Below are 19,600 nucleotides of genomic sequence, written 5' to 3' on the forward strand. Positions count from 1 at the left end.
TTTCAGGCTGACTGTAGCATCACCCATTTTGTTCCTTGCCTCTTTGTTGTTACCTTGAAAGGGACAATATAAGGCAGCATCCAAACATAGCAAGCTGGGAGGGGTAGATAGTATTTTAATATTTGAAAAGCAGTTTAATATGGAAAGTGCAGATATGTTTAAAATCGGTTTTCAGACTTCTGTACAATAACTATGTTAGTGTCTCTGGTTTCTCTCTATATTAAGATTCCTAAAGACCTGTCAAAAGCAGTTTGATTTGAAGAAGCAGTATACCTTTTCCTTCTATTGATTTGATGTCTATTGTCTCATGAGCTTTCTTTAGAAGGATTAATTAAGTCTAAGTAACATTTTTCTCTCTGAATTTGTTTTTACACAGTAAAACTCCCAGGCCTGAGAACTTACATAGATCCACATACATACGAGGATCCCAATCAAGCTGTGCATGAATTTGCCAAGGAACTGGATGCTTCTAATATATCCATTGATAAAGTAGTTGGAGCAGGTAATGACCATCAGATATATTGAACTAAAGATATCTTTTTGCTGTATATACTGTTTTACATCTTTGGGTTTATACTTGTGACTGGAAAGGAAACGTTCTAAAGTCTTCAAATTAGTAGGTCATATTTACATATGACTTCAGTAAATAGAAAAAGTTAAGAGCACACAGTTCTGTTTTTTTTCCCCAAAGAAAACAGATAGCAAGACAGTTTTTCAAAGGACACCCATCAGCCCACACTTGGACGCAGCACTGTTGGAAGTGAAAAGAGAGTTCAGCCACACTTCTATGTTTCTCTTTAAAATCTGTCAGCACAGAAAATGGTATCAACTGTGAAGATGTTTTCTTTTTTTCCCTTAAAAGTACTGTTGACTATTATGCCCTGAGTGAAACCACAAACTCATTTCATACCAGTCACCACACATCCATCAGACTGCAATGACCTTTGGTCATTGGATTGATTTTGGTCACTGCTTTGGATTTGAATTATTGATTTAGGAGGAAAGGGTTGTCTGTCTGATAACTGATTGTCTGAGCCATACAGATGCCATAGATTGTTGGGTTTACAGAAAACAAACTGTCGAAATGAGCAGATTTTGTAGCAGAGGAGCCAAATTACAGAAAGCCTCATCACACTGAGTTGTCCATGTTGCAATGCAGCATGTAGTTCCTGATAGGATGTGTGCTTGCTCCTTGAAGTGAAGTAGCAGATTGTCTCGTCGAGTCAGAAGATTGTGAAGTGTTATCTTTCCTGCTAAATTAAAGCATTTGTGAGAAGTACTATTGATTTTTATTCCATTGAAAATTACTAGTTCTTTTATTATTGATTTTTTGCTTCTCTCTAAATTTACTATTTGAATTAAAATCATGAGATGTGGGAGAGACCCACTCCTAGTGCACAGCAAAAGATTTTCATTTGGAAAAAAATTTACAACCAAGCTACTGTACTCAGTGCATCTCCTGAAACACTCAGTAAAAAGAAGTATTCGTCCTCTCTTACTGCAGCTACTCAACTGCTTGTATGAAGTTAGGTTATTTTCTGCAAAGGTAGAATTTTTGTTCCTTGATGGTTTTAATTTTGCCCCACAAGAGTGCACTGTTCTCCATCATCTTCAGGCAAGGCAGCAAAACTCTGCTTACTGCACATAATAGAGAATTAATATGGGGATAGAGAAGGGGAGTACTGAAAAGCTAAGTCCAAAACCAGTATGTTTCCTTATAAGACTTTCAGGAGCCTTTGTTCACAAATGTAAGTTTTCTAAACTTGGGCTGTATGCAGTATATGAATCTAGAAAACAAATTCATAAGAATCAATGATATGTCATATTTTATAGCTCATTGTTCTGACCTATTTTTAATCAGAATGCACATGCGAATGAGAGGTAAACCAAAATTTGCCAAATATGGCCTCTGAAAATGGAGGAAGAGTTTTCTGATAGGCTTCAAAAAAGGAATATGTCCTAAGAGAGTCAAGTGGTTTAAAAATAAGCTCCACTCCAGTGAAAGTGACAGTAGGTTCCTGCAGGTGCTCTACATCGAAGCTTGGAATCAAGGTATAATAAAGCCATTTGTTGGAGACCGTGACTTAGATTCATGTAGCCTAAACTACGGATGGCATTACAGTTAGCATTTCCGATTAGCAGTTGCCAGAGATGCCAACAGGAAGAGCCAGGCAGGGAAGAACAGATGAAAATCAGACTATAGAGCACTGGGAGCTTCCAAAATGCATTTGTACCATCACTTTACACTGCTGTCACGTTCAGCACGTGGTAGCTTTTGCATTCAGAGTGAGTGCCTCCATGGCTGCTTCTGCAGGAACACTTTTTTCCTCCCCAAAAGCAGAAAGGCATTTCCTGTCTCTTACTTGAGTCAATGACTTATTTGACTAAATGACTTGGTCTTTTCCTGCCCTTCTCCTTTACAAATGCAAGTGTGAATGAAATTATAAAAAGACAGTGATTTGAGAAGAAGGGATTCGTTTAACTGCGTTGAAGTGTGACGTCAATATGAGACCTTCAAGTCAGGCAAGTAATCTTGATATTCTGAGGTACTTTTCCAAGTAGTTTTTCACAGCTTTAGCCAGAAGTCTCTGAGAATAGAGGACAGCTTACATAGCTTTGAAAACATACCCAAATGCAGTAAGGAAATAGTTTTGTCCAAAAGAACCTCAAGAAAAACACAAGGGATTTTAGTGGGAGGCTAAGCATAAGAAAATCGAGGTCAGGAGCCACTTTTTCAGATTTTTCTTTACAGTAATTCTTTTAAAACAACTCACTTGTTTTTATGGATCCAGTTCAGCAAACCACTTACAAAGTTTAAATCCAGTTGGATAGCAAGAGAATACTACAGAAAGTACTTTCTTGATTTGGGATAGATATAAGTATGTGCTTTGCTGAATATGAAAGCAAACATTTGCTTTTCTTTCAAAGTTTAAACATAATGTGTAGCTTAACATCTTGCTGATTAAAGTGTTTCTAAAATTTAGGGGCTACCTGTCCATGAATTTATTGTGAAGGGTTGCAGTGTCTCAGTGAGGGCTTGTAGAACGTTGCTGACGTTCACGAGGTTTATGAAACATTCAGCTTAGGTGCCTCTCCAACTCCGAGGGAGTCCTGTGCGCAGCAGGACAATCATGATTTAAAACACAGCAAAGTAAAGGGAGTAGCTAATTTCACAGAGTCATCTTTTACTTGTCCCCTGGGTCTAAATGCACAGCAAATGCCATTCACTGATGCACTAAGTAGCCTATTTAAAAAGAAATTAAGATCTCCTGAAGAGAGATCTTCATATCATGAACAGCCCTCCTAATAATAGCTATTTGCTTTCCACATGTAAATAGACATATCAGTCTGCAGGGCAGGTTATGCAATGTTTATGTGTGTAGCATAATTAAAAATAAATACTTCAGAAAGCCTTTACGTGAAAAGCCATCAACCTCATCTCTTAAAATCGGTGCCAGATTTTTCACCTTCCAACTCAAACACAAGTCCTTATTCCTCCTAAACAATATCTGATGAAATCCAGTCCATTTCTTACTGGGACCATATAATAATGATTTGCAGGAAAAAGATGTAGTGTAACTGCATGTCACTATGGATGTTGACCAGATAGACTTATGTTGCATCCATACTGCCCTGTATATGAAAGAACCAAAGGTTAATGTAGTTGGTCTGCCCAGTGAGCTTTTTTCCAGCGAAACTGTTTTCCAAGAAAGTAAACCCATTTTATATTCCCGGACAACAGTAAGCTCCATTGCTATGAAGGGTCCAACTTTTAGTCTCCTGCAGCAACCACTGGCCTCAAGGCACTTGTGGAATCCGATTAATCACCCAAGTTCTAAATTGTGCAGCCATGGCTAAATGGGACTGTGCTGATGGACATTAGCTGTAACCTTTCCCTTCCCAAAAGTCAAACAAATATCAGATATACGATTCCAGTCAGAAATGAAGGATTGATTGCTGAACTGCTTGCTGAAATCATAGCTATAGTCTCCATTGACAGTAACTGAACAATAGTTTTAAGAGGTTAGCTTGTTATAGCTTTTTGGACAGTTAAAACATAGAGAAAAGGGAGTACGAAGCTGGACATTACAAGATTTATTTCAAGCACTTTTTTCCCTTCCTTCTGTTGTCAAGATGTGCTTTGGTCTTCCTCTTTGTGGTGCTCTGACAGTATTGAGCTGCGGTTAGTAGTTGAACTGAAGCAGTGTTTGCTCTTGGTAAAGTATTTTGGCTTATAGATGTTGACTATTTTTAATTAAGAAGTCTGAACAGAACTCAACACCCATTAGTTACTAGTAATAGGTTTACAATTCATTTTCTGAGCTGCTGCCTGTCTTGGCAGCCTGAAATACAAATAATGTTGGAAACAATGGATGTAATGGAAATGCTATTTTAGTAGTATATATGTATATAAGATACACCCTGGTTTAAATTTTTTTTTTTGTTATTACATTAATAGCACAGTACCATGCCTAGAGGATGAAGCAGCTAAGCAGCTGGTGATAAGATATGGTGACATTCACTTCTATGTTGTTGACTCAAATCTAGCCTGGGTTAGCAACAGAGAAAGGTCATTGCCCTATGACACATTTGTTCGGTTTTTTTCGTTAAATTGGCCGTCTAACAGAGAAACCTTAGAAAATAAAGCTGAAAACTGACCTTAAGGGGTCATTAAGTCCACGTCCTTACCCCAAACAGAACTTGTTAGGTACTATTCTTGACAGATGCTTATTCTTTACAATCTCCAAGATAAAAGATTTTATAGCTTCCCTAAAAAATCTTTTGTACTGTCCAAGTGTCCTTACTGTTAGAATTTTTTTCCTGATCTAACTGACCTTTATTGTAATTTGCAACTATTTTTTGGTTTGCCTCTTGTGTATAGAAAAAGGAGTTGCTGTGCATCTTATCTATAACCATGATTTTGATAAGCCAAAACTATTGTCGTGTCTCTCTCTTCTCATTCCTTGTTGTGTATAAATAACACCAATTCCTTGAGCTTTGAACTTGAACACACAGCCCTGACTTTTAAGATTCTGGTTGTTGTTATTACTCCCTTTATAATTCCTGAATTCAGTGCCACAAATGGGACATGGACTCTAATGCCAAGCATGTTGGTGGCAAGTTGATGAAAGAATAATTTCATTTTGCAGAAAAATGGGCTGAATGTAACATCTAAAATGCATCCCATGTGGTATTATGTCTGAAGTCAATGGTGAAGGGCTGTCAATCCATCACACAGCTCTTGAACATTAGATCTATGAAGAGCAATACGATTTAAATTTGCCTATTAAAAATATCTTATTTCTGTGGTTTTGGTCATTTTTAGTTTTCACAGATGTTGCTTAATGTAAACAACCAGCTGCAGAGATAAAGAAAGTATCATTGTGGGCAAATGAGCTCCAAGAGCCTTTGCTCTTTAGAGGCATAGTAATGCTATTGCATTTAGGATTATTACACATTAAGTTGGGAAAAGCTCATATGTAAGCAGTATAATCACTCTTTCCATGATGTTTCACTCACAAATAAAAGCAAAATTCCCAGTTTGCATAATAATGATGCCAGGTAGATTTAGATTTACAAGGTTGGTTTGGTTCCACGTCAAACTTTCTGTACAAGGCCACTTCACAAAATATGGCATATGAGGGGCTATTCATATTTAGATCTCATGTATTTTGGCAAAAGAACCTGAATAGGCATGTATTGTTGGAAAATAAGTGTTAAAACCCTCCAGCAACACCCGCTAGTTCCCTGAAAGGAAAAAAAACCACAAAACAAAAGACCTTTCTTTTCTTCTCTGTTCAGTAAAGTGTTTTCCTTGTCTTTAAATATAAATAATCATGAAGGGCAATTCTTGCCATCATATTTCTTGCATACTTTATCCATTCTCTGGTTTTATTGTATTTTTCATTATTTCAATTACTTTGTCATTAAAACAAGGAGACAAAAAGTCGCTACTGTAATTTTAACTGGGATGTTGCATGTGCAATTTATTGTATCGTGAAATCTAAGATGAGGAGTTGGATAATTGGGAATCAAAAGTCAGTTGCTGCTCAAATGTTTTTTAAGATACTGAAACTTCCTTATATGCTTTTTGTAATCGTTAGTCAAATACAGAAATTTTCAAATGAGGTGTTTGCTTCCAGCAGTTTGTCAGCAAATTTAATGCTTGCTCATTTGAATGTGAAGGTAATTTTCCTGGTGCCCTCTTCTTGGACGTTACATAGCAAGGGATAAACCACATTGTATAAAAGTAAACATGCAGTGATATCTGCCATCTTCTATTTAAGGATCTCACACAATATACAGTGGGCACAATATTCATGGTGGACTATCAAGTTCTGTAGTTCTGTAGTGACAGTATATATTTGCATCCATCTGAATCATGATAGAACAAAGATAATCTATATGGATTTCTTTTTTATTTGCAGCTGTGTAGATAAATTATTTTGTTATGAATTCTCTTGCTACTTTAATTGAAATAATTAAAATAATTGGGAACTGTACTATCTTTGTTTGGTAGAAATGAAGAGTATAATGTTCACAAGGATGCATGGCTATTCTGATACTTCTGCATTGATCAGTTAGCCCTCCTACTATTGTCTCAAAGTGCATCAACTGAAACAAAAAGGGAATTTTCTGGTGACGTTTATGCATTCCTCTGCTCTGCAGTCATCTGGATATGCAGTGTAAATAAGTGACATTGTCCAGTTTGACAGCTGGAGAACCCAAGCATGGAAATGTTAAATAGTTGTCTGAAGTCCTCCTTTGGAGTGCCAGTCTGTGGCCCACCAGTAAACATCACAGTTCAGGGACTTTTGCTGAATGATAAGTCTTCTTTCTTAAATCCCCATGAAATAACTACTTTTCATCTTTTGTTATTTTTCCACTTTTTTAGGGGAATTTGGAGAAGTGTGCAGTGGGCGCCTAAAGCTGCCTTCTAAAAAGGAAATTTCAGTGGCTATCAAAACCCTGAAAGTTGGCTACACAGAAAAACAGAGAAGGGACTTCCTGGGAGAAGCCAGCATCATGGGACAGTTTGACCACCCTAATATCATTCGCTTAGAGGGAGTCGTCACTAAAAGTAAGATATGATAGGGGCATCTGTTTTGCGTGGGAAGTGTCACTGGTGGTCTCTTCCACCCTAAATTATTCTGTGATTCTCTGATCTTTCAAGGAAGAGCAAAAGCAAATAAAAAACTGAATAATCTATGTTTCTGCTCGGCAAAACCTTCCAGAAATGTTTATGTTATAACCCCGTTAATATGTACCAAATATCCTTCAAAAGAGATAACAGCGGAAACACATAACTTGTCTTTTGCAATGTATATTGTATTTCCTCAACAGCAGGAAAAAAATTACTCATGTGCAAGCACCAGCTAAACCCACACTGATGGGTCCAATGAAGAATGGTGCAGAGTCAATTGCCTGCAGTGCAGCTGTAGGACCTTCGCTGTCTTGCTGCTCTCAGGCTGCCAAGAACATAAAAGCAGTATCCTGGGTTAATGAGATGGGAAAAAATGGGAAATAAAAATGATCTGCGTGAAAAAAATACAGAGAACACGGAGAAAAAGGAGCATTTCTGAAGAACAGAGCAGCTCAGTAAGAAACTGGCATGTTTAATAAACTCCAGAGCTACAAATTGCTACAAAGTGGCCAAGAGGCACTTGCTGATAATCTGTTAGGAGTCATGGAGTCTTATGTCCTAAGGTTTCCTGATTGCACTGAGGCAATATGTTCTGCTTTCAACTATATCATTAGACTTTATCATTAGTACAAACTAATGAACAGCCTACCTGGCTACAGCAACTGATACTAATATATTAATAAATAAGTCCAAACTTTTTGCTACCTGGTTTTCATGCAGGGAAAATACTCCATGTGATATTCAGTATGTACCAGTATGAGGCATTTTAAAGATCCTGATCCTCTAGAATTTATACCTCTTAGTAAAAATCTCAAAAAAAATCTTGGGGCTTTAAGCTGTCCGTAGTAAAATTGATCTTATTTCTTTTATAATATTTATATTTTTACTAATAGACATTTTCTAAATCTGCCTTTTGGTGTTTTTGTTGTGGGTTTGCATTTTTTTCTTTTAAGCATGTTTTTGCCTATGTTTATGATAACAATCCCTTCACATTTTGAGACAAAAATATAACTGAAAACTCCATAGGCTCGGTACCTTCCTGGAAAGATGACATATTTGAAGAACCCTCTCCAGATCCACTTTTGTTAAGATCACAGCAAGTTGTAGCAGGCATTCCTGAATGGCGGTATCAGTATTGGAGGTCCTACCCAGCTTTCCCACGGCAGCCATGGTAGCCCCCTCGAAGCCACTCAGATCCTGCATGCTCTTCTCCTTATGAGCAGCTGGTGGGATTTGGTGCTGGTGATGCTGCCTCATTTAGGCAAGTTCTGGCTCTCGTTGCTTGTGCTGCTGATTGTCCTCTACCTTGAGGTGGAAAGACAGAAATAGTAGTAGAAAAGAGAAGTTGCATGAAATACCCAAACTGGCTTGTTCTGGGAGACGTAAATTCAGAGACTTTCTAAATTTCCATTGCAGCATAAAATCATAAATTTAGTGATCAAAGTCCTGCAGTAGTTATTAGGTGGGAGATCAATAAGATTTTATATGAGGTATTCTTTAAAAAAAATTCCGGAATGCTCTGAGATTTTTCAAGGGAGTGGAAGAAATTGGTAGGATGTTTCCTAGTTCATCCTAGAGGACTGCTGGCAAAGCAGCTCCTTGCCGTTTCAGTGAACTGCTTGGAATGAGCTGAGGACATTTCCAGTGTAACAGGGTAGAAGTAGACCAAGTACTTTGTTGTTAAGTAAGTGGTTTTATTGTTTTTAAGGAATCTTGTTTTTATAATTGTGTGATTCAAGGTTTTGCAAACATAGACAGGCATGAAAGAATTTCATAGCTTACTGCAACAAATTATATGACACAAGAATGTGTCTAAAAATAACTACTGTAAGGCATGTAAAACCCTGTATGTTATGAAGAGACATAGTTACAATAATAATGCTTTCTCTAGGTGTGATTCATGAAAGTCTATTTTGCTGATTTAAATAACAAAGAAGTTATTCTTCAGCTTAGGTCTCACAGTCCCTTTAGGAGCAGACTGCCAGATCTGTCAGTGTAAATCCAAGTTATCCCCTGCTTTTTAGTGACACACACTTTGTACAGTCAGAATAACATTTGCAGTCCCAAAATTACTTGAAATGCCAGCATCAGTCTGTACACAGCTGAGCTAAAATCTATTTTGTTACATTTTGTATTTCTGTGGCACTTGAGAAAATAATTTAATTGCTGTGCATGCAGGAATTTGTGCATTGCTTTTGAATGTGCATTACTAATTCTGTCTGTATTCTGTATAAGTGACTATTAGTAAGTTTGCTACTCAGCTGTATTCACAGCAGGCTGCTGTCTGTTTTGGGGGGGCTAGGAGTGCCAGCTGCCTATCACATTTAAGTATGAGAGAGCAAGCCCTGAATATTCCCAGCTGAAGTCAATAAAAGCCTCAGGGATACAACACCCTCTCTGATAGCTTGAATACTTGAGCTGAGAAAACTGCTCTGGAACTATTTGTATCCATTTTACTGGGTAAAATTATATGGCATAAATGCAAGTACAGATAATCATTTATTTTCTTTAACATTCTGTAGGGTGATAGAAGGACAAGAAGGTTGTGGGGTTTGTTTTTTTTTAAAACAAACCAATATACTGTAATAACAAATCAGCAAGTGTTCATATTTTTTAATGATAGCTATTAAATTACACTCAAAAGCATTAGTTTTATGTACAGTCAGTAGAGAGGCTATGGAATATTTGCTGGATCACTCTCAGTAGAGGTAATGCATGATAAACAGGCAATATGACCTTTTCTTCATTAACCAAATTCTTTTTGACAGGTGGCCCTTAGCAATGATCTAGCTTTTCATACTAAGCAGATCTTCTGAAGCAACTCCTAATAACTGCAATTGTCGCGATCCCTATAAGAGGACCATTTGGTATGAGAAGTTCTCAAGCTGGGGTGGCTGTGGTTTGCCGGTGGGACAACCCAGCAGCAGTGTGAAGGAGATGCACCCACCAGCTGAGACTTCGGTCCTTTGCTTCAATGCAGAGTTGTTCCCCTGCTTCACATTCATTTCTGTTCTGCGTTTTCCTGCTAGACTGGTCTCCTGGGCGCGCTCTAGGCAGTAGTCTTAATAACCAGTGCACATGTTCTGCTTAGTTTACTAATAATTTACAGCAATTTGTAGCCTGTTAGTATAATAAATTTCGGCAACACTGTTGACACAAGTTGTTATCATGTATAAACGGCTCTGCTTTGATAAATGAATGCAGAATGTTCTTTTTAAAGTGCACCGTGTTGCTTCAGAGCATATGCTTCTTATTATGGACACGTTTCCAACTGAACGAGAGTGAAACCCTGCACTTGGGGCTTTCTAAGTATGGGTGAACAAGGCAGGCAGATGCTCTCTTAATAATTTGAAAGATGTAGCTTCTTACTCTAATTTCAGTCTTCTCATGTGTCATAAAATTGACTGAGTTTATACAGGAACCAGGCAACTGTCTCCTGGTTTCAAAGTATGTGGATTTATCATATGAACTTTTGGATAGCCCCATCGGTGCGCTGCCCTTTACTTCAAAGATCCAGCAGCATTTTCTGTGCGGTACTAGAAATGCCTTTGGGTTAATGTTGCACGTGCAGTATAAGTTAGGTACTTCTCCTTGCACTGCATATTTCTTGCTAAGAAGAGTAAGCAAGCAATAGATTTCTTTTTTTTTTTTTTTTTGAGATTTTACATTGTTAGGTCTTTTATCTGTACCATAGTCTATATAATTCGAGATTAATGTTTTGGATAAAGAGTTTGCTCCTACCAGTTAATGGATGACTGAGTCGATTACCCATTAGTGTGACTCCCACAGTATAACACATCATTTGCACAGGGGAAAGAAGATATTTCAACCCATTAATCCATGCAAAGAGGACAAAGGATTTTCTTCTTATTATATTAAACTCATTCTTTGAAATTAATATTTCTCTTCTAAGAATTTCTATTTTGTAGAAGTTGTATTTTCTGAAAAACAAACAAAAAAGGAGTTGTTACCATTTACTTAGCTTTTTTAATGGCTTTCTTGCTTTTAATTATACTGGGTACCTCTTTCAAGCCTTATGCTGTTCAGTTTTAAAAGCTAAAATATCACCATGCCTGCTATACAATATGCAGGCCTTTGTCATGCTTTTAGGGTCAGATGCCTTCCTGTATTATATGTGAAATAATAATTCACCTCCTTAAATAACTTCATGCTCTTACCCACCTTTCTCTCTACCAGAAAGAGAAAATAAACAAAGCTTTAGAAAATATTATGAAATAATAAAATCCATATGATGGTAAAATATTAGCAGGGCAATGACCTTTGTCTGGAAACTTCACCGTAATCGCATGAATTTTTGTGTTCGTTTCTCTCCAACATGTCAGAGTTGCATATAAAATCTTGGTTATGTTACAAAATACCTCGGGGTAGAAAGAATGGTCTCACAAACTGATGTGAATCTGCACGGACAAGTTTTGAAAGATATTAGATGCTTTTCAAGGATGGCGGGCTGTTTCTTTGGAGCATGCCGCTGCCCCTGTGCAGCCCCCAGCTAAGCTGTGCTTGGCGGGAGGGGAGGTTGGTGTTGTCAGTGACCCTGCTGCAGAGGGAGGCAGGGCTGCCTGGGAGGAGGGCTAACCCCCGGCAGTGGAAGGTGGCTGCGGTACAGCTCTGCTTTTCTTTCCAATGCCCTGTATTACTTTTATTCTGCACTTTCCCTTCCATCTCTGTCCCCACTCCAACATTTTCCTCGGCTTACGCTAGGAAAATACTGAAGCTCTACAATTTTAAATGCATTGTAAATACCCTCCCGAGGGAGAGGGGTTTAGCTGTTGCCTCCATGTATGCTATTTAATCTCTCCCCTGCCATAGTACCCGAGGAACATATTGACCGTGCCCATGCGGTAGAGCGCTGCTCCGCAGTCCTTGTACCTCCGTTGTGCAGACAAGGGCACCTCTGGAGAGAAACTGCGAGTCCCTCCACAGCAAGTGCCCAGCTCTCTTCCAGAGGGAACCTGGGGGCAAATGCATGGCAGAATACACCTACTTCATTGCATAAACTCAACAATTATATGAAGGATTATATTCAACGGTAATGGATAAGACACGGTATACTGAAAATGCAGGATGCTTCGCTTTGTGTCGTGGGACGTGAGCTGCCAAAAATTGCATCAGGTTATGCTGAAATGACTGTATTTCTGTTGATGTCAGTGAAATCACAATTATGTTGTGGACAGAGCTAGTTTTGCCCATGCATCTTTTGCTTTCTTTCTAAATATAAAATTATCCTTAGGATTTGGAAGATTTGGGCACATTTTTGAAACGCCTGTTTTTACTGATCATTATGTGTTCATTTTAAATGCCTGACCTCTGTAATATATTTGCAGGTAAACCAGTTATGATTGTTACTGAATATATGGAAAATGGTTCCTTGGACAGCTTCCTACGGGTAAGTACAATAGAGAACTACATGGTACAGGACTGGCTCTTGTTCTGAATTTGTTATGAATTTGCTGCCACTGTACTCCAATTCATCATCAGCTCTTGTTGCTTGATATTTCATTATTTCCATTTGGTTTTGTGTGCGTTGTGATGTGCGCAGAAAGCCAGGTAGGGATCTGCTAGTCCATTTTGACTGCTTGCAGTAAGTATTATTCCAAAATGAAGAACATTTTTGTTCTATTAGTATGTCACATCAATAAAAAAAACCAAAACGAAACAACATTCTGGCACACAAAAATGGAAATTGTTTTTCTGAGGGCTGAATTACTACTGTAATGCAGTTATGCTTATTGGTTGGCAGCCGGTATGTCTTACCAAGTGATTTCCAAAGTGAATGGATTTGTGACATTTTATCAGTAAACCAATAGTACTGAGCCAAGAACCGTTTCCCTCAATGTGAAAAGTTTAGGGAAAAACCCCATACCTGAGGGCGTTTGAAATGTTTTGCTAGCAAACTTTATTGGCCTGTTTTCTTTCCCCAACCTTAGACTTACTATTACTGTTGTTGATTTATCTTTGTTTTCTGTCAAAGTTGGTAGTGAGCCTAAAAAAATTTGAACGCTCCCTGTGTCACCAAGATTTACTTGTGGCAAAACAAGAAGTGTAGCAGAAATGAAATCCCATCTGAGGGGAAACATTAGTTTAATTTTAATTTGTTAGGGCAAACTCAGCTGTGGCTCGGAGACTGCTTTGGTTCTGCCACGGTTGAATGACATTATCCCCCAAATTCATAATACTGAACTAGACATTTAACCCCAAAAGGGGATATATTGTCAACCTTAGTTTCAGTATGTACTATATATGTTATGATGTCCACTGGTGCATGTAAAATACATATAAATAATGTGTCAGTATATCTGAATGAAATATATATGTACTGAACTGTATATATTTTGTTTAGGCTAAAAATCCTTGAAGAAAGCTCTTAGGAACAAGAATAATTTCTGACTGTACAAAACAGTTGTTCAGCTTGTTCGTTCATTTGAGTGTGGGGTTTGGGGGGGGGGGTGGTTTGTTGTTTGTTTTTTTTTTTTTTACTACTGTCGTGTGGAATCACAAGATAAGAACCTTGTGACTCATTAATATCACAGGCAACCCAGGCCATATAACCCTTTTTATAAATGCCTTCTAAAAGTATTTAGTTTGCTTTCCCCATTGCCATTGAAAGGTTATCTCAGCATCTCATTCCTTTCGTGGTTAGAAGCCTTCTTCTGATTTCTAGCTAAATCTTTTCCAGGGTCTATATAGATCCTCTTGTGTTGGCTCTAGTTAAAGAAGGTTTCATAACAGGGAACTCCGAAGACACTTTTATAATAATGAATTTCTTCATGAAAGGGAATTCTGAGAGGCTCTTTAAGCATCTGTTTTGCCTTATATTTGTCTAATGTTTATAGTGCTAATATCGCCCCTAAGTATATTAATCAAAAATGAAATGAATGCAGTCAGTGTTGCAGACTGACTCATGTGAGCTCACCCCACATGGCAGAGCCAGCTCCCATGTATTTAATAAAATTCTGGAAGAAGCAGCAGGAAGAGCTGGAGAGCTGCCTGTGATGATACATTTATAGCACTGGGGGATTCATTTGAGAGCTGCGCTAGGACGTACTGTTGCCCTGTTGTCAATGTATCTGTACATCAATATCAAAGCTAGATGTTAACAAGCAGTATTAGTAAGAGCTGGGAGATTTAAAACATGTCTAGAAGCAGACAATTAGAAATATATGCAACTATTGGTCTCTAGGCTAAGTCACAGTGTGTTTAAGTGATTTTTGTGTTCCTGAAGTTGAGGAAAATGTTGAGGAATGAGTTTAAATTTAATGAAATTTGAAAGCCACTGAATTGGATCAGCATTTTGCTTTTGTTAGAAAAAATGCCTGTGTAATAGAAAACTTTCATTAGTCCGTTGGGTAAGGCTGGGATTTTCACTAACAATTCCTATGGCCTTTCAGGGTAGTTGGACATCTCTTTCCCTGATGTCCTGACACTCCAGTCTCATGAGCACACACAACTTAGATTTGTGTGCCATTTTCACACAGGTCCCATCTAGGAAATTAAAATTCTGATGACAGCAAGAACGAGAAAAATGAATTTTTATCTGAATTGAAAATCTGTCCCCTTCCCTCAGCTGACTGGGAGGTTATCCTCTGCAGATCAAAGTAGTTCCACGTGTGGCATTTAAATCACGATCCTTGACTCATGAGCTCTTCACCTGAGGAGCTTCCAGGGTCTTTATCAAAAATTCTGTGCAAGCAGAAACATGAACAATCTCTGAAATGACATTTCAAATGTTTTCCAGAAACATGATGCCCAGTTCACAGTCATCCAGCTAGTAGGCATGCTTCGAGGGATCGCATCTGGCATGAAATATTTGTCAGATATGGGTTACGTCCATCGAGATCTAGCTGCTCGTAATATCCTCATCAATAGTAACTTGGTATGCAAAGTCTCAGATTTTGGTCTCTCTCGTGTACTGGAAGATGACCCAGAAGCTGCTTACACCACAAGGGTGAGTTTCTTTCTTTGTTTATCCTCTTAAAATTCTTGTTGGTTGTGGCAAAGTTAGACTGAAATCTGAGGGAGTCCCTGAGGCTGATACTCTGTGTTGCAGAGGCTATCCAGTCTTGCATGCCCAGAGATGTTCAATAAACCATAAACTCATCACAGCTATTTTTTAGTTCATGTCTCAGAGAAGATAGAAGGCAAAAAATATGGTTTCTGTTGGTAGATTATTTGTCTTAAAGTATGCAAAATTCATGGCTCAGTTTCTTTCTGCTGGGTGTGTAAAGGAGTGAATACCACAATTAAGGCCAGAGTTGGCTTGGCACACAATAACATAAGACTTCATGTGTGCTTTCAGCAGGTTTTGTTACACTGCTGTTTTAGCTCTTACCCAGTAAAAAAAAAAAAAATCCTGCCCAGCAATAATATTTTTTTTTCCTATTTCATCATCATATTTTATTTCCTATTTTCCTATTTCATCCTGTCTGAAAAGCTACCTGGAAGCTACACTGTTGGCTTAGAGCCTTAGAAAAGCCACAGTGTCTTCTAAATACAGCTCTGCTGCACCTCTTGTTCTCACTTGAATAATGCTTCTGTTTTATTGTGGAAACCTTGAAGGCATACATTTAGCTTGGTGTATGTAGATATTACACTGGGGTGTCTGGTTGCTCACTTTAATCCTATTGCAAGTGGGTTTTAACAACTTTAGAAAAAGTGGCATTAATCGGCAGTATCTTAGTCAAGTGTAATTTGCAGTGATGCCTAGTAATCACCTCCTCTTCACTGTACAAACCAGATTAGAGTAGAATATATCAGCAAAATCGTAATGTGGGGCTTCCTTCATTCCTGATCACTGACAGGAGCAATCAATTATTGTGGTAGTTTGCATGCTACCTTCTTCATGATTGAAATAATATAACGTGTGACAAATGAGTAAAGAAATCCTAGCTGTTTTCTTACACATTATATATACATTATATACACATACATTTATAGATACATATTTATCCATCTTACTTTCATAACTTACCAGGCATAAAGACTCTATTCTTTACTTGACCTTTCAGCGCTTTCTTTGACCTCTGATAAGCTTTGGCATGTTGTTAGAAATATGCAATATATATCACTTTAGAAAACTGTCTGCAGAGATGTCTCACAGTTAATATAAAGAGACAGTAGTAGGAGAAGGCAGTTTTCATGCTCAGTATAGGTGCAGCATTCATAAGTAAATATTAATATAATGCAAGAGTTCCTCAAGAGAAAATTGTCTGTAGTTCAGCCAGAGGTTTATTGCCTTGTCAGATATGCTTGCCTGCCCTCTTCTTAAATACTCCTGTGAAAGTAATGGGTGTTAGTGTCTCCGAGGTAAACAGTTTTAGCTATAGTATTTATCTAGTCTCGCATTTAACCTCCCTCCCCCAGGATGCACGCTTGCAAGCTAAGGCAATTACTCAGTGTCCTACCACTACTGCCCATAGGCAGGTGATCGATCTCCCCTTTAAAGCAGCTGCTTACATACATGGAGATTGCTGTCCTCTTCACACGCATCCCTCCGTTCTTTTATTTTCTAAGCAATTTTTCCAAACTTAGTCTTCTTGCTGGTCTCCTTCAGATTCTTTTCAACTTAACTACATTTTCCTTAAATGTGATGCCCAAAACGGGATACTAATCCCCAGCACCAAGCATAGCATATTTAACTCATGTTTCTTACGCATGCCCTTTCTGTTAATATCTCCACGGGTGACAAGTCTCTATGTCGCCTTCCATCCCCAACACAGCTTTGCCACGTGGTTGGCTCATGTTCTTCTGCTTGGACACATACCTCTGCCAGGCTTCAAAGTTCAATTCTCTTATTCCAAAATTCATCTGGGCACGCAAACTAATCCATAATTTAGTAATGACATTTTGTGTATTCACATAAAGAGCTGAAGAAACCTTTGAGTCCTAGTTAACTTCGATGAAAAAGCTGTATAGGGAGGAAAAAGTAGCTGCCCATCAAACTGCATAGCATACAGCTTTATAAGGGAAGCATGATTCCCTGAAAATGAAACGAACGTCAGTGACTTATATCCACGGGTGAGCTAGGACAAACCAGGGTGCACAGGGTGTTGGTGTTTCTGGCCAGTGTTACATGTGAATTCCCTATGGCCAAGTGCAGTGTTGATTTTGATTTTTTTTTTTTTTTCTTCTTCTGCCACCTGTTTCCTAAGCCTACCTGCCTATTTACATTTAGATAGTGAAATCAGATGGAAAGAAACTATTTTGTAAAGTGTAATCATCTGTGTTCAGTAAACTCCATCTGGCATTTATGGTGTATGTGCAAACTGCTGCAGGAAGCTGCTCAGATCATTAAAACCTTCAAATACGACCTAGGACAAATCTAATTTCCTTCAAAAGTAGTTTTTGAATATACCTCTGCCACATCTTGACTCTGAGAGAAGGACAAGGCTATTTGCTATTCATCTTTTTGCTCAACTTTCCTTTGAAGTGAATCTTGCAGACATGTCCAGGTAGTGTGTCCCTGGAGTATGTTTGATCCCCAGCTTAAACGACTGGGGACCACGAGTGTGAAACAGGGCTCCAGTCCACTGGAAGAAAGCTGGGCTGTTCATGTTGCTGCTGCTTAGTTATATCACAAAACACAGGACTGTTTCCTAGGCTGCTCCTAGTGCATTTCACAGGCACTAATTAGATGGTGAAACCAAGACAAAAAAGATGCCACTTTTTAAAATAATGGCATCATCCCAAACAACTTCATGCCTTTACAACTAACGGATGACAACTACTCAGTAGGATCTTTGAAAAGACAAAAAAAAAAAAAAAAAATCCAAGTTATAACCACAATTCCAAACATTCAAACAGTAAAGAGTTCATATTATATTAATGGGTAGAGACTTTTGCCTCCCCTTCGTCTCTTCCCACTCCCAGTTCTCCGTTTAATAGCAGTGGTACTAGGGAAATTTATAGAATTAGCTGCAAAGATAGATGTTTTATCTATTTAGCCTCCTCTTCTACCCCTATTTTCCACCTGTAAATGTCAAAGCCTGAGAACAATTCCATTGCTTTAATTCATAATTGCAATTTGGGATTGGTCTACCCCCAGGAAGCCCAGTCAGCCCTTCAGGCTTTCGATACACGCCACTGGCTGGGTGAAATTTTATGTTGTTCTGTTCTCAGAAGCTGTGTCTGAAGCTTTGCATAAAGGATATGAACATGTATCCTTTTATATATCAATAATGTATGTATCCCTTTATATATCAATACATAATCTGTTATATTCATGCTATTGTGCAAGAGCTCTGAAGGACAATGCAAAGATCACAGGTGCATATGTGAAATCAAGAGCTGTAAGAAAACTTTGCTACCTGACAGGGTCATTTTTTACCTCCTGAATTATTGTCACTGACTCGATACCACAAAAGGCCTTTGGCAGCCTGCGGTCTGCCTGCTTACAGAAGCAGAAGCCAGCATGTGAATTAGGCTGACTGAGTGTTTGGATTTTTTTTTTTTTTTTTTTTTTACTGAGCCTTTGTGCCGGAGGGGATGTACTGTAATTATCTACGTTCTCCATACCTATTCACTTTTAATTGAAAGGCCAAGATTGCATTAAAATTGTCATTGTCAAATTGATCCTTTTTATTCTTATTATTTTTAGATGTCTGTGTGACAAGTAGGTGGACTAATGACACAGTATGAAGTGGAAGTAAATTTAAACCATCACACATGTAGAGGGACTGTAATTATGTCTCTCAAAGGCATAATATTTGGGTAATCAGCAGACGAACTTTGACTATTTAAATGCATAGTTGGATACATCACTGGTGTTCGTGGCATTTCAGTGTAAAACACTGTCCAGTTATTATCTTTGCATAGATAACTTCTCATTAAATCTACGTCACTTCAAAAAATACTGTGCTTTGATGACAAGTATTCTGGTAGCCTGTGTCCCCAGGTAACAGTGCCAGAGCAGGGAGGGCATGGCAAGGCTCTGCTCCATTGTGTGCCACAGGGAAGGGCATGCAGGTCCTTTCTGTTATGCACATGTTATTGCAACTGGTGCCTGACAGAAATTTGTCGTGGTTTGTTCATTCCCTAGGTATGCAAAAACAGGGTCCTACAGCCTGAATGTATTGAAGGGTAGGGTAAAAAAAGAAAAAAAAAAAACAAAACAAAACCAAAAATTCTCTGGCCTGATAAGCATGAGGGAGAGAAGCAGTGCTCTGTTATCCCTTACCACTGGAGAAGGAGATAATATCAAGATAAAACATTCATTAGTAAGGGATGAACAAGTAGCATCAGGTAATTTTCAGGTGCTTAAGAGGGTAAGTCAGGCTCATCTCACTCACATGAAACCATCTTGCTCCATACCAGTAAGATATCTCCTGAACTAGCCTAGGTCCTCATGTAATGAATTAATGTCAGGTTTTTACCTTTAGGTTTTCCTGCAAAGTTCTTCTAATAATTCTGTTAGAATCCATCTTTCTTGATTCTCCTCTC

General features: G+C 38.3%; 1 protein-coding gene across 4 annotated transcripts in view; it reads left to right on the top strand.

Moving 5' to 3' along the window:
* EPHA3 (EPH receptor A3) overlaps positions 1-19,600 on the top strand; it is a 231,876-nt gene that overhangs the window by 186,144 nt on the left and 26,132 nt on the right. For all 4 annotated transcript variants that reach the window (XM_087756249.1, XM_087756247.1, XM_087756248.1 and 1 more), the window contains 4 exons: positions 377-502; positions 6,896-7,081; positions 12,490-12,551; positions 14,901-15,110. In XM_087756249.1, coding sequence (XP_087612375.1) covers positions 377-502; positions 6,896-7,081; positions 12,490-12,551; positions 14,901-15,110 — 584 coding nt within the window. The remainder of the gene's footprint in view (positions 1-376; positions 503-6,895; positions 7,082-12,489; positions 12,552-14,900; positions 15,111-19,600) is intronic.

The sequence above is a fragment of the Nipponia nippon genome, unplaced genomic scaffold (genome assembly GCF_047370975.1).
Source record: "Nipponia nippon isolate SJK-2023a ecotype South Korea unplaced genomic scaffold, ASM4737097v1 scaffold_2, whole genome shotgun sequence".
Classification (NCBI taxonomy): Eukaryota; Metazoa; Chordata; class Aves; order Pelecaniformes; family Threskiornithidae; genus Nipponia; species Nipponia nippon.